This window comes from Talpa occidentalis, unplaced genomic scaffold (genome assembly GCF_014898055.3).
Source record: "Talpa occidentalis isolate TD23 unplaced genomic scaffold, MPIMG_talOcc4v2.1 talOcc4.12, whole genome shotgun sequence".
In the NCBI taxonomy this organism is placed as follows: domain Eukaryota; kingdom Metazoa; phylum Chordata; class Mammalia; order Eulipotyphla; family Talpidae; genus Talpa; species Talpa occidentalis.
Genome location: NW_023601212.1, coordinates 57,203,507 through 57,229,609, shown reverse-complemented (window position 1 = coordinate 57,229,609; position 26,103 = coordinate 57,203,507). Strand labels below are relative to the sequence as shown.

Sequence of the window (26,103 nt, the reverse complement as noted above, 5' to 3'; positions counted from 1 at the left end):
TGTTGATGCTCATTCATTCATTCATTCATTCATTATTTTCATTCCCTATCACCAATTCCAAGGGTACTACTTTTTTAATGCAGTGCTTTGCTGGAGACTTGCCTTGTCTTGTTAGAGCCCATTGTAAAATTTTGGGGGAAGTTGTGAGTCATTGACATCAGGTTGATAGTTTAGAATCAAGAATGTTGGGAGTATTCATATCATGGAAACTGGCAACTGATAGGATCAGAGCTTTTCCTCTAGAGAACTGGTTTTAAAAATTTACCAGCACACCACTGATTCTGTCACAAAATGATGTCCCAAGTTCATCTTACATTTTAACTACCACTAGCCTGTAATCTTCATTTTCTCCAAGGATCCCTGATTCTTTTATTGGAAAATAGGACTTAGAAACCAAGATCTTGAAGCAAAGTGATCTTTATTGGACATACCAGGGATGGATAGAACTGGTAAAGATTTCGTGTATGTGTGTGTGTGTGTGTGTGTGTGTGTATACACAAAATATAGGAAATAAATGTGTGCATATGCACATATGCACTTTAATTTTAAATCAGCATTTTAAATTAGAATGTTTGATTTATATAAAAGTTAGAGTATAGGCTTGGGTATTCTTCATCCAATTTCCTGTAATTTCAATATCTTACATAACCATGGTACATGTCAAAACTAAGAAATTAACATTGATGCAGTACTAATAACTAAACCATAAACTTTATTTATAATTTTCAACATTTCCCCCACTAATAGACTTTTTCTGTTCCAGAATCCAGTTTAGAATATCATATTGTATTTAGCACATGTACACACATAGACTTTTTCTATCTATCTATCTATCTATCTATCTATCTATCTATCTATCTATCTATCTGCCTACCTATCTACTTTAGATCTCCATACCTATCCATCTCTCAGTTTCTCCATCTCTCCACCTCTCTATACCTCTGTTTCTCTGCCTACATTTAGTAATGTAAGTTCATACCTCTAATTCCAAAGCCACGACACAGGGTTTATTATAGCTTTTATTCTTTCCATATTTATAACTCGTATTTAAATAGGAGGCTTATCTCCTATTATCCTTGATGCCTTCACTTACTGGCTACCCCCTCCCGCCCCCATACGCAACTGATTCCTGACTTCACTGAGCTATTGTACCCTCATCTGCCTTCCTCATATGGAGTTAAATCATCCCTCACACAAGCCTACTATTGGTGTTTTGACTGAATTAGGAAGAAAATAAGGAAGAAGGGAAGTTGTCCAAGCCTTCAGAATCTCATTTTCCTTATATTAATTCCACATTGATTAATAATACCTGCCTGTTGGAAGTAAAGTGCTTAGAATGTTGCCCAACAGAAAACAAGAACTTGATAAATAGGACTTTTTACTGTGTTTTTTTAAAAAAAAAATTAAAAATTAAAAAAAATTTAAAGACTAATTAAGCATGAAACAGGAAGCCTAGAAGAAGGAGCTGTGGAGATGGGTGATGTTGGTCTTTGCAAAGATGGTGTGAATTGGGAAACCAGATATGCATGGAAAGTTTTTTTTTTAAGTCAATCTTCCATTACTTAGAGATACCTTATGATTCTGGATTCTTTAGAATTTGTTGGCATACCAACTTAGCACTACTGACATACAGGGGATTATTGTGGGAGCTGTCCTGTGCTTTATAGGATGTTTAAGAACTGCCTGGACTTAGCACACTAGGTACAGCACCCCCTCTCCAAATTGTTAAAAACAAAATTTGTTCTAGAAATTGAGAGAGGTCTCCTAGATGCTAAACCAATCTCTCTCTCTCTCTCTCTTTCTCTCTCTCTCTCTCTCTCTCTCTCACACACACACATATACCAATTAAACCCCCCTAGAGATAAACTGTTGACTCTGTCTTAACTATATTTTCTGTTACTATGTTTGAGGAATGGGATATTTTATATAATTAATAAAATTCTTAGTAGTATATTTTATATATTTTCCCCAAATATTTGCATTGAAAAATCACTGATGTGATTCAAAATTAGCTTAAAAGTACTAATTTTGATTCAGAAGTTGCTGATATAAGCCTCTTTTTTCACTGAGTTGTAGATGTATGCTGGTCATCATAGAATCTTCCTAATGTGACTTTGGCTAAGAAGGTTTGTCATAAGAGAATTGTAACAAAGATTTGCCCTCATCTTTCTTTCAAAGAAATCTAAGCATTACCTTCTACCTTTCCCCCATCTTCCCATTATGCATTTTATGTTCATGCTAAATGAAAGTTCTTAGACCAATAAATATTTTGGTTAATGAGTAGATACTTATTTTCTTTCTCAAAAAGAAAGACATGGGAAACCTATCAGTATACTTTAAAAAGGATTTGAGGGGCCTCCCTGATGGTGCAAAGTGTTAAGACTCAGTACTATGAAGCTATCCACAGCTACTGCAACATGAGTTTGGTCCCTGGCCGGGTTGCTGACCTATGTGGTGCAGCAGACCTCTCCTGTCTTGCCCCACTGCTCCTCTCAGCAGTGTATTTCAATCAATCTGCCTGTTCTGCTCATCACCACTCTGTCTCTAGTAAATCTTCTTACCATACCCCCCCAATGCTGGCCTATAACCCAGTTCTTGTATGCATAAATAAATAAATCTCTAAAAAAATAAAAAGGATTTGACTTGTCAAAAATAGTTTAGGTAGTAATAGCAGTGAACTTCTGCCTTAAATATCTGAATTAAGATTTTTTTTTTTTTTTAGAATTACTCTAGTTCTTCCACTGGGGGCTCATAAACCCTTTTTGCACAAGAACTAGACAGTGCCCAAATCACAGCATCACAGCAGCCTGATATTTCTACATTTATACTTTTTGCTGAAGAAAGATCTTTGTGTTAAAGAATTGGAGAGGAATACAACAAACAAACACCAAAAATAAGTTGGGCAAAAATCCAAAGATTTGGACTGAGAATCCAACTGCATAATTTCAAAATAATCAGCACAAGTAAAACCTTAACTTCTCAGGACCACAATAAGGTTGCCTAAATCCAAAGCACTTTCATTTAGCACCACTTCCTAGGGTGAGGATTTCAGAGAATTCTGGGTAGGGCAGTGAGAGCTTTGTATCAGTGCCCAGGATCACATGACAACAGGCCTCTCAGCTCAAGACTGAAGGAGCGTGCTTAGTAAACTCTTCCAGGGCGCTGCTTCACTATGCGAATGCCACCTTCTAGCAACCTGCCATTATGGAGTCAAGAGGAAGCTACGATGCAAGCAACCTGTAGAAATCAATGTGAGGCAAGGAGAAAACCATTGATTCGAGAACTAACGAGAGGACTTGAAGTGGTAGGTAAGCTTGCTCTTCATCAGATCTTTCTGAACTACCAGTGGACCCCTTATCATGAAATGGTGTTTGGGGGCCAGAAATCTTCAGATATGACAGTAACCATCTAGTTTATCTGGTAAACCTCCAAGTTGGCTCTTGCCACCCAACACCAATCCAATGCAGTAACATTGCTGATGCACCCCCAGTGCCTCCTCAGCTACCTTCTCCACTCCCACCTGCCTAACCTCTCCAGTACCAATTAATAGGTGGAAAAAAGCAGTTGCATTCATCAAACATGGCAAAAAGCAAAATTGCCTCCCCCCAAAAGTCCAATTAGGGAGGGGTTTTATGGACTATGCTACAGAAAGGGATAATGATTCTTTTTCAGTGTACTTATTGACATTCATTGAGCAGCATATAGTTTATTTTAGCTAGAGTTTGTGATGTAGCATCTATATTTAATTCCACAAGCTGTCGGGCAGCTCATATATTTACAAACACAATCCCGGAAACAATGTGTTTGCTGGTCACAGCTGCGTCCATAACATCTCAGGAGCTCTGTGCTGTTTGCCACAGCTCCCAGCATTATCTCTTTACATTCTGGTCTGTGCTGAGGCCCAGTGAGGGCAGAGCTAGGGCTAAAAGTTCAGATTTTGGTGACAGGTCTGGCAGAAAGCCAAGAGTAAGAACAACATGGGGGGCTGAAGGTCAGCACAGAGAGGTGCTCCTCAGCCTGCACGGTGATGAGCAATTTTTCTATGATGGGCTTTGGTTTATTTTGGCTCCCAAGGCCTGGAAAAAACACTTCTTTTATCTTTTGTGTATACAGAGACTTACTCTACTGGGAAGAACTGAGGCTTAATCAGAGTAAGTCAGTTTGGTGGGAAGGAGAAAGGGACAGAGATTTCCTCTCTACAGGATAGAACCAGAGGTTGCAGTGGATGATTAAGCCAGCTTCAGTAGCTGCATGGAGGGATATGGCTGATCATGGCCAAGGCAGGGACCCGATGACATGGTTCAGGCTATCTATTGTGGTCATGGGGGGGACCATGGGAGTACTTAAAAATCTGGTGGCACATTGCAGAGGCAGGCAATTCCTTGAGGTCTGTTATCTCCTTTAACAGGAAGCAGGAACCTGAGAGCTAGAGGTATAGGGGTCAGTGCGGGTACAAGATCCTGCTTAGTGAGATTGAGAAGAATGGCAGTGGGTGGGAACTAAGCAAAAAGGCAGGAGAGGGGGACTTGGGCACAGGTTCAGCTGGGTTGGGAGTCTGGGGAAGCATACTATAGCTCAGGGGCACAAAGGGCACAACAGTTGTGGGCTGTCCAATGGGGCCAGGTTGTGGGAGCATTCCTGACCTTATGATGTTTCAGGAAACACAAGTGGAATATAACTGCCTTCTCATAAGGCCATGCTGGGGGTCCTCTAGACAGGAGCCACACAATTTCCCCCACAGCAGGAAGTTAAATTCTTCATCCAAGTCAAGAAAATGACTGTAGGTTGCCCATGACCAGGTAATGGAGGGGTCAGGTGACAGAGGCCACAGATGAGGAAGAAGCACTGCTGACCTCTGCCAGCAGGGACCACAGGGGACACGGGAGACTTGTAGGACCTCTAAAGGCTGAGGAGAACACATTTTAGCAGAGATTTTACCTCCTCAGGCTTCTGTTTTATCATCTGTAAATAACTAAACAAACCAAAAAAAAAAAAAAACATATTGGATGAGCTATTTACCTTTGAGATATTTTTGAGATTTTTTGACTCTAAAACCCTGTGTTGAAGCACTGGAAGAAATAATAGCAAACTCCAGACCAGGCTCTTTTCAAGGACTTTATAAATATGATCACATTTAATCACCAAAACCCTCTAAGGAGGGGCACTGTTATTACCAACCTTAAAAAAAATCAAAACATTTGGGGAAGCAGAGAAGAGTGATGGTGCAAACTTGAGGAGCCAGGTCTTGGGATCTGTGTCTGGGTTCATACTCTTCATGAGGGAGCCACCGATGGCAGTCTTGGGGCCTGGAGGGACAGCTACTCTTCCAGGAACTCCTGGGGCTTCTTAAAGGAGTGTAGTGGGGTTGCTTTGAGGAAGGTTAATCTGCATGGAAATAAGTTTTTAAAGGCCCTGAAATGCACAACTTTTCATTTGGAGGTTGCTTGCATTCTCTTTTCTGGAGACCCGTGTCCCCAAGGGAAGCTCAGGGGCAGAGAGACCTCCTGGGTCTGTGCACTGTGACCCAGACTTGATCACTCTGGCTCTGGGCAACCCTGTCAGTTAGCCTGTCTCTCCAAGGAAAGTGCCAAGGACACCAGCAGGCGAGATGAAGCCTGTAATTGACAGATGAGTCCGTCCTTGGTTAAGTGAAGGGCTGGTTATCACACAGCAGAAACCTATACATTTGTGGCCCTTAGGTGAGAGAGCCTACAAGGTCTAGTGTCACTAATGCTCTGTGTGTGTGTGTGTGTGTGTGTGTGTGTGTGTGAGAGAGAGAGAGAGAGAGAGAGAGAGAGAGAGAGAGAGAATAACAAATATTCTTTTAAGCTCACTGCAGAATCCTTACTCCCAAGTTTTTAGTAAGTGATGGGTTTGTCTGACTATTTAGCCCCATCACTTAGAACACTCTTTGTACATAGAAACCATTTAATACCTGATTGTTCAGTGGCCACGGTGAATGAGGAAGAGGGGAAGGGAATTCTGAGTCTTTGAGCAGAATATCTGGGTTTCACTTTTGCGTCTTTGTGGCATGACCTCCAGAAGTCCCTTTGCCTCACCCTGCTTCTTCTGTTAAAGGTTGCAGACAAATGTGAGTAGACTTAGTAAACAGCAATTATGATGAGCCCTTATCTTTGCACAAATAATCATTAATATTGTTAACCTGAATCTATGCAGGGAGGATAACCTCACACATGCCTTGCCTATTCTAAGTCCTTTCCACACTAGGGTGGGGAAATGCATTGAATGTGACTGGTCAGCGCTGGGGTGAAGTTGGAGGTCAGCTCTTGGAGCCTCAGACATCAGTGGCATTCGGGGTGTGACCCTGCCTGGGTTCACATGGCCCATGCTGAAGCACTGTAAAGAGCACCCAAGTCATATGATCAGGGCAGAAAGCTGTGGTTAGTCTTTGTTGAGACTGGTAGGTCACCCAAGGGGAAACTGTAAGGCATGGATCTGAACTGATAGCACCCCACCCCAGGCCTTAAGGAATCTCTACCCTAGAATTTCCTGTCATTTTTCCTGTTTCCCTTTCTTTCTAGTCAGAGCAAGAGATTTTGCATCAAGATGTGGTAAATTACAAGAGTAAATAATGGTTTCTGTTAATTTTGACCATTGACACCATTAGATTTATTCAAGAAAACATCTCTTCAATAGATTTGGCCAATTAACCACTCAAATGGCATGAGAACATATTTAATGTCACTTCCTAATCATTTTAGTTAATGTCACTGCCCCCAAAGTCACAGATTTATGCTTTATACTTTTCTCCTCTTATATATGACCCCCTTTCTGAAACACAGAGCTTCCTTCCAAAGAAAAGTAATACCCTAATGCCTTTCTCCTAATGTCTGGACCCTTATATTTGCACAGTACCAGGACACTTGGCATTGGGTAGGGGAACAGGGATCATCTTACCATTTAAATATTTTTTCCGGGCCTCCCCGGTGGCGCAGCGGTTCGATCCCCGGCTGCTCCCCGGCCACCGGAGGAGGATCCCACATGGTGCGCAGACCTCTCCTGCCACCCGCTGCTCCCCTCAGCAGTGTACTTCAGTCCTTCTGCCTGCTCTGCTCCCCACTCTGGCTCTGGTGAATTCTCTCACCCTCCCGCGCTTCTGACTGTACCCAGTGCATGTATAAACAAAACAAACAAACAGACAAACAAATAAATAAATAAATAAACATGCCTCTATTAAAAATAAATAAATAAATAAATATTTTTTTCAATTTAAGTGTCTTACAAGGGAGTTTATTTGTCCAAGGGCACTGACTTTTAAGTAACAAATCCTACATTTTTTGAAGACTGAAAACCATGTAAGTGGTACAGTGAAGTGAAAATCTATAGGATTCATAGTAGGTAGACGTGGCTCTGTACTGAAGTTCATACCCATGGCTAATCACTTATTCATCTGTTAAAGGGGAACAAAATCCTGAAGATGAAGACTGATTCTAATTGTGCTGTCTGTGTTTCATCAGTAGTCACTAGCAAACAAATATTAAGTGATTTTTACTGGCATTTCCTAATAATAATTGTTAATAACACTAACAATTTTGTTAAATATAATAAGTTCTCTTTTTGCTATTCATAAGACTTTACCCATAGCCTTAACTCCTCCAGCATTTAACCTCTTCTCTGCAATAACTTTCAGAGGAGACCTCTATTTCTATCTTACTTGCTAAGATTTAGTACATGAGCAATAGATGCCCCCAATCTTTGTTGCTCAGCCAATACACCTCAAATAATTGAGACTACAGGAAATTCAGATCAGCAAGAAGACAAAGAAGAGGTCCCCCAAAAGTCCACCGCTGGGTGGCAATCTCAGGGTGGTGGTGATGCACTGATAGTGCATCTTATTAGTTCTCCCGTTTTGCAGACTGCTTGGTCTTATTCTCACATGACCTCATCCATACTAGATTTTTCTCTCTGGACAAAATGGTGACCCCTTTAATCTCCAGCTTAATGAACAGATTTGATGTAATGTACTCACAAAGCATAACCCATGGCTTATTAGTACCTTTAGTCCAAAGCTAATTATTATTATTATTGTTTTAAAGATTTATTTATTTATGCATACAAGAGCTGGGGTACAGGCCATAGATGCAGAGGGGTGAGAGGATTCACCAGAGACAGAGTGGGGAACAGAACAGGCAGACTGACCGAAGTACACTGCTGAGGGGAGCAGTGGGCGAGTCAGGAGAGGTCTGCTGCACCATGTGGGTTGCTCCCTGGCCTGCCGGGGATAGAACTTGTGCCGCGGAGGTTGTGGATTGCTTCATAGTGCAGTGCTTAACACCTTGTGCCACCAGGGAGGCTCTGATTATTATTATTATTTGTAGGTCTGAAACTTTGTCTCAAATACAATCTAAGAAAATGAAACTATTTGGCTTTTACAAGTTTATAATTTTTTCATCAAGGAGCTAGCTCAGCCATTCCTTTAACAGACTCACATGGAGGTTTATCTGATAGCAGTGTTAGGACAAAAGGGTAAATGGCAGCCTCATCAGGATGATGCTCATTGTTTTAACCTGCTTGACATTAGCAGTGCTTCTAGAATGCCTGAGAATTTACACAGTCACAATTTGCTTGACAGGTTGCCATTATAAAATTTCTAGTGATATTATTTATGGAGCATAAACAGGAAATGGCCGAAAGCCATTCCCCTTAAAAAGCCTAATTTTTACACAACTGTCAATGCAGCAAATTATTTTGTCTTTTTTAAAGGCGAGGGAATATGTTCTAGGGATTTCTTTTTAAAGGAAGTTTTGAAACCTTTTTAAAACTTTTCTTTCTTGAAAAGAGATTTTTTTAGTCAAAACGTCTTAAGATCCTGAGGGAAACCAGTGAAGCGGAAACCATAGGATTCGAGGCTGGGTTTTCAGAGGAGCTCAGCACTGATTCAGGCATTCTTGCTGCGCTCAGCAGACTTGGCCCAGCAATCAAAATCATTTGATTCTAACGCTGATACTCCCCTAACCAGGCAGGTTCCAGCACATTGTGAGCTCTGAAAAAAGCATAATTACAAACAGAGAATGACAAGAAGCACACGTCGCCTTAATATAGCTCGCTTCTTTCAAAGAGCAAGCAGCTCCTCACACATATGTGCTCACCTGTCCTTAGAAAACCCTGGATGAGTAGATGAATTACAGAGCCGGGCACCAGGAGGGTCCATGGCTGGGCCAGGCCATGAATCATCACTGATGCCTCCATGGAACACAAGGAATTGATTCCTTACACATAGTTGAGGACCTGTTCGGTGTGTGTGCTGGAAATACCAAACAGAAGACCTGGTCTCCAACGGGAGGGGAGGTGGGTGTGGTGTGATTCAGAGGAAATGGTTAGATTTTGTGGAGAATTAGATTTTGTGATCAGAATTGTGATCACAATTTTTTTGTGGAGGTTAGATTTTGTGATCAGAATTGCTCTGCTCAAGCCATGCCAGCTTTTTCTCATGCCGAGGATAACAGCCGGGTTTCTGGGAGCACAAGAACCCCATCTCCAGGCCAGGCCTTATACAGATAGGAGAACGGTGTATTTGTATTTGTATTATTTTGCTGTTGCCACCAACTTAGTAGTAGAAAACAACCCAAATTTACTCTGTCACAGTTTCCGTGGACCAAGAGTCCAGGCACGGTTAGGTGGGCCCCCTGCTCGGGGTCTTACCAGACAGGCCAAGATGGCAGCCAGAAAGAAATTCTTCTGTGTGGCGCAGGGTGTGTTTCCAGCCTCATGTTATTGGTAGAATTGTTTTCTTGTGATGGTGCAGCTGAAGTCCCCATGTTCTTACCCTGGTGTTGCTCAGTTCCCAGAGGCCATCTGTAGTTCCTTGCCACATGGTCCCCCGAGACAGGTCACAGCATGGTTGCTGGCTTTCTTCCAAGCCAGCAGGAGTTTGTCTTTCTGACTTTTCAGACTTAAAAAAAAAAAAAAATTGCCTGATTATGTCATGCCCACCCAGGTACTTTCCATTTTGATTAATTCAAAGTCAGTGGAATAGTGATCTGATCATGGGAGCTGTAGCCCATCACAGTATAGGTCCTGCCCACTCACAAGGAAGGGGATTATACAGGGCATGCCCAGAAAGACATAGCAATCTCAGGTGTCTTTTAGATCCTGCCTTCCATAGCGTTCTTCCACCATTGTGCATGTCTTCCCTATGTTCATTATGTGGGCCTGCTGTATCAAGTAGCCCTGATCTCCAAAATGAACACCCTCCATTTCCCTTCATCAGCATGCCTTTAAAAATGAACAGTTTTGGGGCTTCCCTGGTGGCACAAGGGGTTGAGCCTCAGCACTGTGAAGCTGTCCGCAGCTACTACAGCACGAGTTCAGTCTGTCCGCCTGTTCTGTTCCCCACTCTGTCTCTGGTGAATCCTCTTCCCTGCACCTCTGGCCTGTCCCCCAGCTCTTGTATGTAGAAATAAATAAATCTTTAAAAAAATTAAAAATAAAAAAATAAAACCCAAAAGTTTTATAAGAGGAGTTAATCACTAACAGCAGTGTTTCAGATAATATAAGAACACTTGCTTTTGTATTGTCAAGGCTTCACATAGTGTTTGGCATTTGGGAGTCCTCAATTTATGTTTCTCAATAAATGAATGCCTGGATGATTAAATGAGAAATATTTTGGGAATCCTCATCATATTACCCCCCATTTACAAACTGATTCCTCTTTGTAGTTTATGACATTTTCCCCCATTGATTTAAAAGTAATCTAGACTTATTATAAAAACTTAGGGATTTGTCTACTTTCTATGGTTTTATTTTTTATAGTTAACTTTTTAATCCCTCTGGAACTGATTTCTCAATATGATTTATAAAATGTTTTACCCCAACCCCGTTAGTTTATAATGCTTTTTAAAACATATTAAGTTCCATAAGAATAATAAGGTCCATTTCTGAACTATCTATCCTATTTCATTGATCTGTGTTCCAGCATTACCTATTTTAGTTATTGGAATTTTACAATGTTTAGGATCCAGTAGGGCAGGTGTTGCCTCATTCTTCTTCTTCCAGCCCCTGTGTCAACCAGTTCATTAAGTGAGGGTCTGTCTTTCTGCCTGCCCAAGCTCCTCAGTTAGCACAACATTATTTTTATTTATTTTTAAGATTTATTTATTTATTTATATGAACACTGGGTATAGTCAGAAGTGCGGGAGGGTGAGAGAATTCACCAGAGCCAGAGTGGGGAACAGAACAGGCAGACCGATGAAGTACACTGCTGAGGGGAGCAGCGGGTGGCAGGAGAGGTCTGCGCGTCATGTGGGACCCTCGCCCAGTGGCTGGGGATCCATCTGGTGCTGCAGAGGCTGCGGGCAGCTTCGCAACCCAGCGCTCAACAGCTGCGCCACTGGGGAGGCCCTAGCACAACATTCTTTAGCAAGGGCTGGACTTAGAGTCAGATTTACATTCATATGCTACCTCCACATCTTCCTCATCCAACTCCTCTGAGTCCCAAGCTTATAATAATAATGCCTCTACAAACAAAGTTACTCTGAGAATTAATGGGTCAACTTTTCAGAATCACCCAGCACATAGTAGGTGATCAGAATCTACTATTAGTGGAGGAGAGGAGTGACTGAAGGCCAGGCACTCATGTTGCTGTACCTCCATCCTTATAAGCAGAGACTGCAACTCTTGGGAAAGCATCCTGTGCAAATGCCAAGGCTTGGATCTCAGACCAAGACAGGGAATACCCAGGATTAGTACATCATCCCAGCCTCTGAGCAGCCAGTTCAGGGTGCACATTAATCCAAGGAAAGTCTATGGTTTAGTTGAACTGGAGCCATCCCAGAGTTCCCTGGGGAACTCCAGAAGTGGGCATCAATTGAATTCTGAAGCCCACTTTGCCTGCCCTTTCAGGAGCCAAAGTACCAGGAAATTAACACCCCCTGCTGCATCCCCAGGGAGCCTATTTCTGGGTTTTAGAAGTCAGGGAACATTCTCAAGAAACAAACTACAGGTGCTGGGGGTTGGAAGTCATTCCTAGAACACATTGAAGTAGCACTGGCAAAAGAAGATGGGCAAGACTCTCACAGCATGTGTTAGAAATTAGAGATTGAAAAATGAATGCAATTGTAAGAACCCCCACAGTATAAAATCAGCCCCCTACATCTGCCTGAGTGATGGTTATCCCTAGACAAAATGCAGACACTGGTAATCAAGCACCTGTGACATGTCATGGACAGCCAGGAGTTTGAAGAAACAAGATACTTTTTTCCTGGCACTTTCCCTCCAAATCAGAGAGAGCAGGAATGCACTCCTTCATTGCTTCCAGAAGTATTTTGAAGGCTGGCTGTACACTCTTAGGAGCTAGGATAGGAGGCTACAAGAGCCAGACACAGCTCTGCCCTCAGGGGCCTTGCGTGGTGCATGGTGAGGAGAGAGAACACACTGATATCCTTTATGCCTGGGTCTCCTCTAATGATAGCTTCCAGGCCATTTGATTTCCTGTTCTCACTCCATCCCCTCATTGCCCTCTGTAAAAGAATGGGTCAGCTGTTCACAGTTAGAGAGGGCTTACTAATATTTAGTTAGATCTCTATTTTCTTATTTTTTTAAAGATTTATTTATTTATGTATGCAAGGACTGGGGTGTAGATCAGAGGTGCGGGGGGGGGGGTGAGAGGATTCACCAGAGACAGCAGGGAACAGAACAGGAAGACTGACTGAAATACACTGCTGAGGGGAGCAGCGAACAAGACAGGAGAGGTCTGCGGTGCCATATAGGTTGCTCCCTGGCGAGCCAGGTCTCAAACTCGTGCTGCAGTGGCTGGTGATAACTTTATATCTGTGTATTTAACCCCTGCACCACTAGGGAGGCCCCACAAATCTCTATTTTCTGTAAGAGAAAAGTAAACCCAGAAAAGGGATGTGATTCACCCAAGGACACCCAGCTTCAGAGCAGTGAGGGGATTTCTCAACTTCTCTGCCCCAGTTTTCTATGTGAGAAATGGGCATGCTGCGCACCTGAAAATAAAGAGCTTCTAAAGGTGTGGACCTTCTAAAGGTCCACAGCTTTGAGGCTGTGAACACAGAAACACTGGAGTAACATACTATCCAGGCTAAGAGTCAGACCACCAGAGTTCAAAATTCTGGTTTCTTTCACCTGAAATCTGCATGAACTTAAAGCACCTTTTCTTCATCTTACTAACCCTCATCTCATTGGTAAAATGTTGACAATGGTGCTTCCTGTAGGATTATTTTAAGACTTAAATGCAATGCACATCCAGCACTTCACTCGATGCCTGGACTGAAAATGGGTTACTAAGATGAGGGCTCTGTAGGAGGGGCGCTGCCCTGGGTGATCCACTGACCCATCTCCTTGTTCTCTAGTTCCAGGAGCCCTGGAGGAGCAGCACAGAGGGGGAGAGTGTGGCGAGAGAATGAAGACACCAACCTCCCGGGAGAAGCATGAGGTGGCAGTGTGGCACTCGGTTTAGAGGGCTTTGGCCGGCGGCAGCCCCATGGGCAGCCCTGCTGGCACTGGGCCTCCCCGGTTGGGTGTTGGCTGTCTCGGCCACGGCTGCCGCTGTGGTCCCCGAACAGCATGCCTCCTCGGCCAGCCAGCCGCCCCTGGACTGGCTGCTCACGGACCGGGGGCCCTTCCACCGCGCACAGGAGTATGCTGACTTCATGGAGCGGTACCGCCAGGGTTTCACCACCAGGTACCGGATCTACAGGTGAGTGGGGACTCCTCACCAAGACAGGGGCTGCTCTTGGAACTCAATCTGGGCATGCCTGGCCCATGTGCGGGGGCCCCAACCACAAGCCAGCTGGAATGCCCACACCGGGAACGAGAGGTGAGCTAGAGGGGCAGAAGGCAGGGAAAATAAGCCTACCATGTTGGTTTAAAAAAAAAAAAAGAAAAGAAAACATACAAGCTGGAAAACCTGCTGATGCCTCCTGGGGAACTTAGCAAAAGGGTTTCTATTTATAGGTTGTGCTGCTTATAAATTGAGGACAAATCAGGCGGCATGGAGGCAGCGTGTGGCCCAGGCTGCTGCAGGAGGTCAGAGTCAAATGCTGGGGCCGGGTTTTAACTAATGGGTTAGATACTTTTATGAGTTGTAATTACCTAGACATGCAAATGAAGGAAGGGCTCCTGTCTGAGAGGTCTGGGGAGCTGTGCAAGTTCAGGAATGAGCCTGCCCTCGCCCTATCAACACCACAGCCTCAGCTGGCTTTGCCCACGGAATGGTCTGTGTGGCCCCCTTAGGTCCATACCCAGGAGCATCAAAGCTGAAATCTAATGTGAGCCCTGCCTGGCCTATCAAATGTGGGATAAACCAGGCACATATTCCAGCTGCTGGACCATCACTTCAAAAGCAGAAGGATTTTCTAAATCCTTACCTCCGGCAACCGTCGGAGCCACAGGGCTCTTGCAAATGCGTCCTGTATTCACACTGCCCCTGGAGTCCTCTGCCCATTGTCCCCTTGTCATGGTGCTCTTTTGCCTGTCAACCCTGGGAACTTTACTGATTTTTTTTTTCCTTCATCAAGGACACTCATTTGTAATTACAAGTTAGTTTCTAATGCAGGAGGGGAGAGAGAATATGAAAAAAATAAAAAAAAAAAACACAGAGAAACAAAACTAGAAAATCACTCAATCTTAGTTTCTAGAGGTTGCTAATGTTAACTCTTTGGCAGATACATTTCTAGACCTGTGAACCAGCCCCTTTGGGCTCTCTCGCTAGACACAGCACTTTGCATGCTGGTATGCATTAACTCTTCTTATCCTCCTGACAACCTTATGATGGGAGCACAGTTATTCCCCCTTTTTTACATCAAGGAAATAAGTCCAGAGATACGAAGGAATTTACCAGTGGCACACAGCTAGTGAAAAGTGTAGGCAGGCTTAGCTCCCAAGTCTAGACACCAGGGTTTGGTTCTTAAACTATATTTAGAAACTGTTTTTTCCTGTTTTTGAGAGTTTTTTTTTACTCTGCAATAACCATGCAATGTGTTCAGGTTAGTGTGTCATCTAAGAAGTAAGGTTTTAAGTTATTAAGCATTGGAAGATTCCCAAAGGGTAAGAGAATGACCATTTATAGGGCAGTTCACCTAGTACATAATTCCCACCCTCAGAGGCAGACAAAGAACAAGTTCAGGTATTTGAGGTGTTGGCACTTTATGGGAGCAGTGGTATACAAAAAAAAAAAAAAAAATCCCTCTCCTAGAAAGCCTCTCCTGTCAGGGTCACTTTGCTTCTATTGTGCTTAGATCCAGTCTGGTGTTTTTTTTTTGGCATAAAAGAACTGGGATGTAGGCCAGAGGTGCGGGTGGGGTGGGGTGGGGTGGTAAGAGGATTCACCAGAGACAGAGTGGGGAACAGAACAGTTAGATGGACTGAAATACACTGATGAAGGGAGCAGCAGCAGATGAGATAGGAAAGGTCTGCTTTGCCATATATGGGTTAGCTCCCTGGTTGGGGATCAAACTTGGGCTGTAGCAGTGATAGTGCTGAGACTTAACCCCTAGGTATGATCCAGTTTGGATCATACCTGGAAGTGCCTTGGAAGGCACTGCAGTGCCCATATCTTTGCTTTGGTGGCTCTGGTTATTGCCTTCCTCCAATGACTACAGTGGAAATTCATAAGGAGCTATGAGGCTTAGTGTGGCCCACCTAGGAGGGGCCTATCTGAATGAACACCAGCTCAGGTTGAAGCAGATGAAAGGAAGAGGTTAATTCAACCTTCAGTAAATATATGAGTCTAAATATAGGCCCCTTCCCCAAATTTTCCATTAGGTAAATTCAGGGTGACACATCTCTTTAACAAAAAATTATTTTCTCCATCCCTCAAAAAAAAAAAAAAAAAGGAGAAAATCCACCCTAGAATGTGTTTAAGTAGTGAATCCCTCCAGTCTAGGAAAACAAGATTTAATTTACCTTAGACTTTTCAGTTTATCCCAAATCTTTCTGAAGCACTGTTATCAGTGACAATATATTTTTAAAGTATATTGGAACTGAAATGTCAGGTTGGGAATTCCAACACTACCATCCACTTCAAAAGGCTAAAGTTATGAGAGGGAATAGACCATCCATTTCCTTCTCCCCTCGATAGATTTTTCTTCTCATCAAGCCCCTGCCACAAGCCCAGCAGCCACCAAACGCTTGGGTGGCAGCTCGGAGCTGGCCCGTGGGGAGTGTCTGTAATCACTTCTGCACCATCAACCGTTCCATCAGTTGGTAATGGTTTTCTGATCATTTAATGTGACAAGCTCTCACACTGTGCTGTTCTGTTTCTCTGGGGTCAGTTATTGCACATGAACCTGTACTTGGGGAAACAGTAACCAGTCATTCTGACAGGAATGAGGCATCTGATTTGTGACCCTGTGGTGGGGTGACTGGAATGGTCATACATGGCTGCTCCAGGAGCATTCTGGGATTGTGGCCTTTAGTTATGACTCAACATGGTGGATCCATGGGTGCCTGTGCAGGACTCAATGCTATTCCAGAGGGATTTACCCCTAAAGGCATAGGATGCCTTTATACCCCTATGCCTTTAGCGGTAAATCCCTCTGGAAGATTCAGGACCTTGCTTATTCTGACTAGAGCAGGTTACAGCAAGCTGGAAAAATATACATTGAAGGTTATCCTCAATGATCAGAAGGGCATTTTGTTCAGAAGGGCAAAGGAAGAAAAAGCTTACAGAGAAATGTCAGGCATGCTTTGTTGGAAACTATCGGGTCTTGAACAGTGGCTCATAGAAATCAGATGGTATCCACTTGTACCTTCCATATAAGGGGATGAACTATGGTGGGGACGGAGAAGACTTTCCAATGAGGCTGAAATATTTGGTGCAGGATCATATGAAGCTCTCTCTGACATCAGGAGAGAGACCCTCTTCCTTACAGCTGTGTGAACAGATTGTAACTATTGTATATCAATGTTGTAGTCAAATGCCAAATTCTACCCATTCTTATTTGGGTATCAAGGTGTGCTCACTTGGGGGATGTGACTGGTCATTCTAGAATAGCTCTGGCCTCTTTTACCACAAGCCATCAAAAATTATTGCTCTCTCCAGTACAAGTTTGTATTAATGTGAGTGTAAGTGTTTCAGAGTGAAAGTTCTGGAGCCAGGTAACCTGGGGGTCTTCTCTTGGAACTGCATCTGATTAGCGCGCTACATATATTGGACAAATTAATTTCTTTGTTGCCCATTTTCCTTACTTATAAAATCAAAACATCAATAATAGTGCCCACCTAGTAGATTGATGTGAAAATTAAATGATTAAATTGATGTAGAGAATTTAGAACAATGCTCAATAAGCATTACCAATTTTAACTAGGTTGTGCTCAACAAATATTAGCTGATGCAGGATTGGTAATGAGTTAAGAGCCAGGCATGCTATCTTTGTTATGTTGTCTGCTGAGAGCTTAGCATTTGACAACCTATATTAGAGAGGGAAAAATTGCTCTCTTGCTTTCCTTTTTAAAACATATTAATCTTTACCTCCTCCTTTAATTCATCTTTCTGTTGGGAGAGAAACTCAATTGAAGAATGAAAGAATCTTCCCTAAGGCACACTCTTTCTGGTCTAATGGATTACCAGAGGGAAGTTAGCTGGTTTTAGAGTTACAACAGGTATCTTTTTCCTAAAACCAGGTATTGTCATCTGAAAAAGCCTTCCCCAGGATGTCTTAGAGAGGCCAATCATTGCCAGATTTCTGGTCCCAGTGAGGAAATGAACAATCAAGAAGAGAGATGACACAGTCTTGTTAAACTTTCCCAGTAACAGAATGGCCTTAGGCATCTCACCCAACTGGTTTGCTTTTAAAGCCCATGGACCAATCTCTTAGCATGACCTCAAGTCCTGTCAGACCAAGATCCAAGCAATCAACCCACTTCTCAGATGCTGGCTCTAAATAGGCCAGTGGGAAGAAGTACAGGAGCAGAAATCTCCTCGCCAATTCCATTTGTGACTGCTCCCTCCCTTTCTCTACCCCATAGCCCACATGCAATACAATACAGGTTATCAATTGTCATGGCAGCTTGTGAGGCAGATGGGAGCTATTAGGGTCTAAGGCAGTGATCTAAGGCAGTGAGACAGACTTGATCAAGGTCAGAGAGGTAGCCAGTCACAGCCAGGAATAGCACTCAGGGCTCCTGACTCAAAGTTCCTTACTCATTACTCTAGACCACACCACTTCCCTGTGACTAGTAAGTACATCTTCATCATAACACCCAACCTAATCAGGCGCCTAAATTGAGCTGATGCAAATGTAAATATGGTTTCTCGAAACACTCTAACAGTAATGTTCCATTCTTTCTTTGCTACAAATCAAAGTAATGAACAGTCTGTTTTTTTTTAATTTCTTTTTGTATTAAGGCTTTAATAGAGAGATAATCATGGGATTGGAAAAACTCCAAGTCACTATGATGAAACACTTAAAACTCAGAAAGAATACATTAAAATTAAGACAGAAAGTTAGAAACCATACAGAACAATGGGTATATGGTATGGTGGGTAGGAGGAAAGCAAATTATTGACCTTAACCATCATTATTTTCATTTCTAGCAGCCTCTCTTTTAGAAAGGAAAGGTCTGTAATCCATTAGAAGTCTTTTGGGGAGAAAATAACAAACAACAAGAAATTCAATAGATTCCTTTATTAACAAAAAGGGGCATGATTTCCATCATATTCTGGGCAAAGTTAGCAAATTTGGAGAATGAAAGTAGAAGTTGGAAACTGAGAGTGGTGTGACCCCCAAAGATGGGCAGTGTTGTGGCAGGAATGTGCTTTAGCAATTGCCTCTGGAAACATCCAGCAGGGCAGGCAGGGATGGAAACAGATGATGTGGTGGATGAAGGCAGCTAACAAGATAAAAGCATTTTTCAGCAGGTACCAAAGTGATAACCCTAAGAAAAAACAATTGACTTGGGGAACTCATCATGATGAAAACAGGAAAGGCTGGCAATAGCTTACACGTCAGGGAAATGAGAAATAGGGAAATCCCAAATATTTGATCCATACTCTCCCAGGTGTGTTCTGTGGACGGGCAGCAGCAATATCACTTGAGAGCCAGTAAAAAGGGACAGAACCTCAGCCTATGGAATCAGAAACCTCATTTTTGACAAGAGCCCCAGAAGAACAGTATGACATTAAAGCTTGAGAAGAACTGTATTAGATTTTGCTAAGAGCTTGGGAGATGGGGAAGAGGGCAGGGTAGGAAAGGCCAGAGATGGAATGGGAAGACAGAATACTTACAGGAGACATTACAAAGGAAATAGAATAGTAGTCAAGGGAGGTTAAATTTAGGAGTTATTAGTGCCAAGGCACATGCGTGCGTAAGAATAGATCCAGCAGCTGGGAGAAAAGTTTAAAAGCAGAAAAGGCTGGAGGGCCTAGAACCAGCCTGTGGGGGCCTCTGGGGAGAGGGAGAGGTGAGGAAGCAGACAGCAGCTGTGGAAGCTGCACACGAGGAGCTCCAGAGCTGATTTATCACCCAGACCACGTCTCCCGGACTAACAAATACTGATTTGGATAAACAGCGAACCCTGGGAGAGGCACCATCTCCAATTAAGAGATCACAATCCACATAAATAAACAGCAACCAAAGGCAACCTCAGTTGGCCTGGGTAAATCCCAATGATTTCTGGGCATTCATTACAGCTGCTGAGGCAGGAAAAGGCTACCTTATCGCGTGGCTGCAGGCATGACTAGGGGGCCGCGGTTCTCAGGTTCACGGTGTGGGCAGGGAAGGAGGTTAGCTCATCTGGGGAAGGGGCCATCGCAAGTACACCGGTGGGTCTCTGAACTTCTCAGTTTATATCTCAACAAGGAGGTTTGTTGGGATGGAAGGAAGATAGTACACAAATCCTGGTACACAAACCAGGATTTTGATTCAAATGAGAGAAAAATGTGGCGATGCTAAGCCTGAAGTTCTGGTCACAGGTACTGTTTCTCAGCCCACAAAAACAAGGAGGTAGGAAGGACAGAGCGCAGTGTTTAAAATTCTCTCCAGTGGAGAGTTCAGTGCTATGTGTACAGTACCTCTGACACATGTAACGGAGGCCACCGCCAGCATCAGGCCTTCCCCCAGCAATCTTATCCCAGATTTGTGTGGATGACAGCCCTATAGGGTGTAGGTCCTTGAATCAGGCCTTGCATAGCCTGGTCCTTGTGCACAGTATTTCTCCCTTTCTGATGTGGAAAATGCCACATCAGCGCCACAGACCTATCTGGAGCTCCTGTTAGGAGGAAAGTTTTCAGCTCACAGCAGCAAGGATGGGTAACACATAAACAAGCAACTACAGTTCCAGAGCATAAGATGAGCAATAGCCAATCAACATGTATTCTTTGAGCATCAGTTCTGTGTTTATGATTATTTAGGGTCTGACTCATAAACCATGCCCAAGGAGGACACAGTTCTTGATCTGATGTAACCTACAGCAAAGTACATTTGGACAAAATGCTAGGTCACTCTGCAGAACCAGGTCAAGGAAAGCTGGAATTAAAGGGGGGTATAATCCAAACTCTGATGAGTGGGCAGAAACCTCTAGTGGATTGCTGGGGAATGGTGGTGTAGACACAGAAGCCATATAACCACAGGCATGAGAACACAAAGTAACCAAGTCGCCAAGCAGCCAGTCCCACGTGGCTAATGCCAACATCAAGAAGCTTAAGACTGTGTCACTCCTTCTCCTGTTGTCACCCGCTGTTATTTCTGCCATATCTTGTCCCTCCAAAATGCCAAAACCATTTCTTAGATGCTGATTTCTTCCAGGCTGCAATTTCAAAAAGCTCTATCCAGAGGGACATGTTATTTTCCCACATGAGGGGCAAGGTAGATGAAGCAAAGGCAATTGCATATCTGAAGAAGACAGTACAAAAAGCAGTTAGTTTCTTCTGGTTCTACCTTGGAAAAAATGGAATGTGTATATTTACCAGGTGAGAAAATGATAGTGCTTTAAGGTGGCATAAAGCTCCTGGTTCAACAACACGTGTAAACAATCATTTATACTTACAAAACTGAATTCTGGGTAAGCCTCCCACACCATGCATTTGCTTTTTTGGTCCTCTCACAGTATTTGTGGAGCATCCTTTGTGCAAAGCACTCTGCTAGACATTCTAGCAGTTTCCAAAAATTAGAAAAAATGGGTTCTATGTATTTCCAGGAATTCAGCAGGCCAGTTTCAGTGACAGCATAGACATTTAGTACTTCCTCACGGTGCCACGGACAGATTTAGTCCATGGATGTCACGTCAGACTGACTTGTCAAGGTGCCAGGGCCAGGTGCCCCCAGGACCAAATGACCGTGGTCTCAATTTTTTCCATGTCTTTTGGAGCTACACCCAGGTTATCCACCCTGGCTTGAAAGAAGATTCCAAAGATGGTCAGTGAGGAGAAAATGTAAAAATTAAACTGGGCAAAAAAATGAGGGGAGAATCCAGGGTAGCCAGAGGAAGAAGGCAAGGTCTGTTTTGTTTTCAGATGAGATTCAGGAGTGAGATTTTGAAGTAGTCAGGCAGAGAGAAAGAGGATTAATTTTTGCTTTGAGAAATAATTAATTTTATTCATGAATGAATTGCTACTTAGCGATGTGTAGCTGTAGAAAGGAGTGAGGTAGGAGTCATCAAGAAGCCATCGTGACACAGATGCTGGCAGACAGGGACACTGGCTCATCATGTGGCCTTTTCTTATTCTTTTTTTTTCTTTTCCATCTCAAAAGAAGAGCTTTTTCTGGGTCAGGGAGCCTCAATTTTTTTTTTTTTTCTTTATTCGGCTTCAGCCACATTTATCCCACCTCAGGGCTTCTCACATCTCCCACAAAGAAATGATTTCAATCTGTGGAGCTTAGGACAGTGAGTTGTATATGGGAGTATTTATTCACTCAGCACATGTTCATGGAGCATCTGTGTGTGTGCCCCCTCTACCCCCACACAAGTGTTGGGGACACCACTGTGGAGGAGACACATCTCAGGTCTCAGAGAGCTCTGCCCAGCAAGAAGAATGAGAGCCAGCGATTAGAAATGGGCTGAGGTCTGTGAAACAACAAAAAAATGCCGTTGTGCAGAGTTTGGTTCCTATGTCAGTCATTCACCTTCTTCTCCAGGATTAGAATCAGGTGAATGATCTCACAGGTATTCTGACCAAGTGGGATGGACCTTTGACCATAAAGCTGGGCTGGAAATGAAGTTACAGATGTGGAGTCCGAGATGAGGATTCCAATCCCTGGAGTCACATAGAGACAACTGGAGACAATTCTAAGTAAAGCAACTGGAGAATCATCACTGGATACTAGGGATGGAAGGGTGACTGCAGCATGTGAGCTAACAGGAGGAGGAACCCCTCTGAGGGTCTGTCCACTGGAGGACATTGGTATCCCCAAGGTGACAGCCATGCATGAGTAGGGCCTCAGTGCATCGCCACTGCACAGTCCAGTTGTGAAGCCTGCGCCCTGGGACAGCAGGCTCTCTCCCATTTCCCCAATTTTCCCTTGAGACAGAAGGATTAAGGGGGAAAGGAAAGTAGATGGTCCCGAGAGGGCAAGTGAGTTGGCTAAAGTTTCTATTTTACTTAGGGAAAGAAAGCAAAGAATGCCGTTAATACCATGATATATTAGCAACCACGTATTGAATATATAATAATAATAATAATAATAATAATAATAAATAACATTGAGTGTTCATCTATCCAACATTTACTAAGTTCTCGCTCTCTTTCTCTCTCTCTCTCTGAGTACATTAAATTATTCTTAGGAAAAGCCAGAGTGATCAATATCCTTTACATATACTTATTACAGATGAAGATGTTGAGTTTTAGAGGGTATCACATGATTGGTAAGAGGAGGAGCCAGCACTTAACCCATACTTAACCCATGGAGGACCCAGCCATTAAATTATTATTATTGAAACAAATAAATAGTCTGAATCAAGGATTTTTCTCACTTAGAGAAATGGTGCCTTCAGTGTAACCAGTATGCTCTCTGTTCTTCCTGCTCTTCCTTTGGCATCCCAGCAGATCGTTGGGTGCAGAAGATGGGTTTCAGTTGCTCATTCCACTCAAAGACCGTCTAGTTCTCTGCTTGCACCAAAGTTCTCCATCTGCACTTGGGCTCTAGGGAAACATTACTGGGAGGAAACTACAGATGAATCTTTGTGAAGAATTCACTCACAGCCAATCCTGCATGTGTAGGCTTTGCATTGTCCCTGTATATTTCTTCTTCTTTTTTTTTTTCAAGATTTATTTATTTATTTGTTTATTTATTTATTTATTATTTATTTATTTATTTATTTATTTATACAAGCACTGGGTACAGTCAGAAGCACGGGAGGGTGAGAGAATTCACCAGAGCCAGAGCGGGAAACAGAGCAGGCAGACTGACGAAACACACTGCTGAGGGGAACAGCGGGTGTGGCAGGAGAGGTCTGCACGCCATGTGGGACCCTCGCCGACAGCCGGGGATTGAACCAGCACTGCAGAGGCTGCGGGCAGCTTTGCAGCCCAGTGCTCAACCGCTGCGCCACAGTGGAGAGGCCCACCCCTGTATATTTCTATAAGGGTGCAGTGTAAATTGAATTTCTGTAAATCGAATCCCCTACTGGAGGAACACTTAATGCCCTTTTCAAAATGCAGTATCTTATTTTTTGCCTGACAATGGCTTATAAAAATTCAGTGTGAAGTCACTCTCTAGCCCTTGACATTAGGATCAGATAGCTACTGATTTATACATACACATATCCACGTGGAAGTGACTGATATTTCAGGGAATATTGTCATAAAAGTCAGAAGAAACCTTTTTTTAACTTTATTTTTTTAAGATTTATTTTATTTGTTTATGCATAGAAACACTGGGGTATAGGCCAGAAGTGCAGAGGGGTGGGAGGATTCACCAGAGACAGAGTAGGGAGCCGAACAGGCAGATCTACTGAAATACACTGCTGAGGGGAGCAGGAGCTAGACAGGAGAGGTCTGCTGCACTATGTGGGTTAGCTGGGGATTGAAATCAGGCTGCAGCCATGATAGTGTTGAGACTTAACCCCTATGCCACAAGGGAGGCCCAGATAGAAGAAACCTTAGGTGCTGCAAATATCTCTGCTTATTGGGATACTTTGCCAATTTGGATTTTCTTACAGTGTCAAGAGTGGTGCATGCTTCTGGTTCCCTTTGATCCAGAGTACACTATGTGACCAGATGGAGCAGTGAAAGACATCTAGAAGCTGGAACCTAGTCAATTTTATGACTTGTAGGTATAGGCATGGGCAGATTAGAGCTCTCAGACTCAGGGTATAGTATGGAGGAGATGCTACACCTGGGGCAGATAATGGGGGAGATATGATCCCCAGAGAAGGCATGGGGGAGACATCCTAACTGAGGCAGGTATGGGAAAGATGTTGTCCCTTCTGCACCTATATTATGCTTCCTTGGTTCTACCAGCCTGCCAGACTCCTGCCTAAGACCAGAAACGTGCCAGTTTCTCCCTCTCCCTGCAAAGAACAAACACATCTTGGGTGTCAGAATGACTCAGAGTGAGCAAAAGTCTCCCTGGCAGGGTTGAGGCCCTAGTGGCAGAAAGATGAGGTAGCCAGAAGCAGTGTTGCACCAAGCCCTTCATTAGCAGCCCTCATGCCTGGGAGGATTCTCATTTTCCCTGTGTGCCAGGAGAGCAAGTGCTTTACCTGGGGACAAACTAGTGACGGTGGAGGGACAGGAAGGAAGACTCTTCGGGGACCGAGTTCTCCTGGATCCACAGAGGCATGTAAACACCTAATGATCCCTCGACAAAGGCTACATAGTTGGTTTACTAGTAACAGAGGTAAACTTTAGCAGAGAGCCAGCCTCTTGCGCAGCTGTTTCTGCATATGTTTTAAACTGTGAGTCTGATAAAGACGGCATGGCATGGAATGCAGGATGTGCGAGCCCTTGAATGGAAGCTTCCTTTATCTAGAAACTCATGTTCAAGTGGAGCCTGATAAAGGAAATGTGATTCTGGAGGCTAATAGCACATCTTTACGCCCACTGAGCAGGACAGTATTCACTCTGGTGTCTGCATGGCACTGTCAGAACAGAATAGTACATCTGAAAACCACAAATTTAGTAGTTGGCCTTGGACCAGAGGCCAAAGCCTCAATGACACAATTGAGGTGTGCAAGGAAGTCTGATGATGTGGGATGGCAGAACAGAGCTGAGTGATACTTGAATCTTTGACTTAGAAGGAAACTTTAAAAACACCTATTTCTTGCTCAGGGCAGACCCTCATTCTAAAAATCCCTAAGAAGCCGACCAACCAGCCTTGGCTTACAGAGTTCCAGTCCTGAGGAATTCACTGAAGCCCATTTCCATTCAGCAGCCCCAACCATGATAAAGATCTTTCAGCAGCCCCAACCATGATAAAGATCTTTCAGCAGCCCCAACCATGATAAAGATTTTTCTTCCCAAAATTCTGTGTATTGGTCTTGTTTTATTTTATTTCTCTAGGGTAAGTCTAAACACCTCTTCCTCACAACGGGTTTCTACACATTTGAAGACAGTTATTATTCTCCCCAATAGTTAGACTTGTTAGTCCTCTATCACTTCCCTCTACAAGTTCTTTTCCCTCCTCTCACATTCTCTTTCTCAAGCTGTCCTTGTTTCTTTTTCCCAATTCTCTCCTTGCCATCTTTCTTCATAAGGAAAAAATATAAGAGATTTATCTTGACATAAGATTTTCTTCCTGAACCAATTCTGGCTCCTAGGGAGTTGCTTGCTGGCTCATCTTTTAAAGTACTCAAGAATTTTGTCACAGATCAATATCCATTCACCGTTCTGGAGTTTCTCAGATCAGGCATTTTTCTCTTCACAGACTTCTCTAGCTGCTTTCTAGGCAGTTCTTGGAGATTAGTGATGGTGGTTCTAGGTCACCAGCGCACCTCAGAAAACAGGATTATTCTATTCTTGAATGGACGTATTGGTGCTTCAAGGAAAGTGGGAAATGTGTGCTAGGCTTATGGTGAGAGAATAGAGGTTTTTCATTCAAATTAAATGTGTGTGGGGAATCCTCACTTTTTCCTCAGCTTCTCAAAGAATTGCATGCCTCCTGGCATGGCCAGCCACCTGCGTGTTGTAACTCCTGCCTCTTCCCTATCCACATCCACCATTTGAACTTTGTGGTTTCCATC

General features: G+C 43.4%; 1 protein-coding gene across 2 annotated transcripts in view; it reads left to right on the top strand.

The window, feature by feature from the left end:
• The window catches only part of BRINP2 (BMP/retinoic acid inducible neural specific 2), a 110,191-nt gene that overhangs the window by 42,713 nt on the left and 41,375 nt on the right, over positions 1-26,103 (top strand). For both annotated transcript variants that reach the window (XM_054693449.1, XM_037506420.2), the window contains exon 2: positions 13,335-13,681. In XM_054693449.1, the coding sequence (XP_054549424.1) occupies positions 13,413-13,681 (269 nt within the window). In that variant the 5' untranslated portion in view covers positions 13,335-13,412. The remainder of the gene's footprint in view (positions 1-13,334; positions 13,682-26,103) is intronic.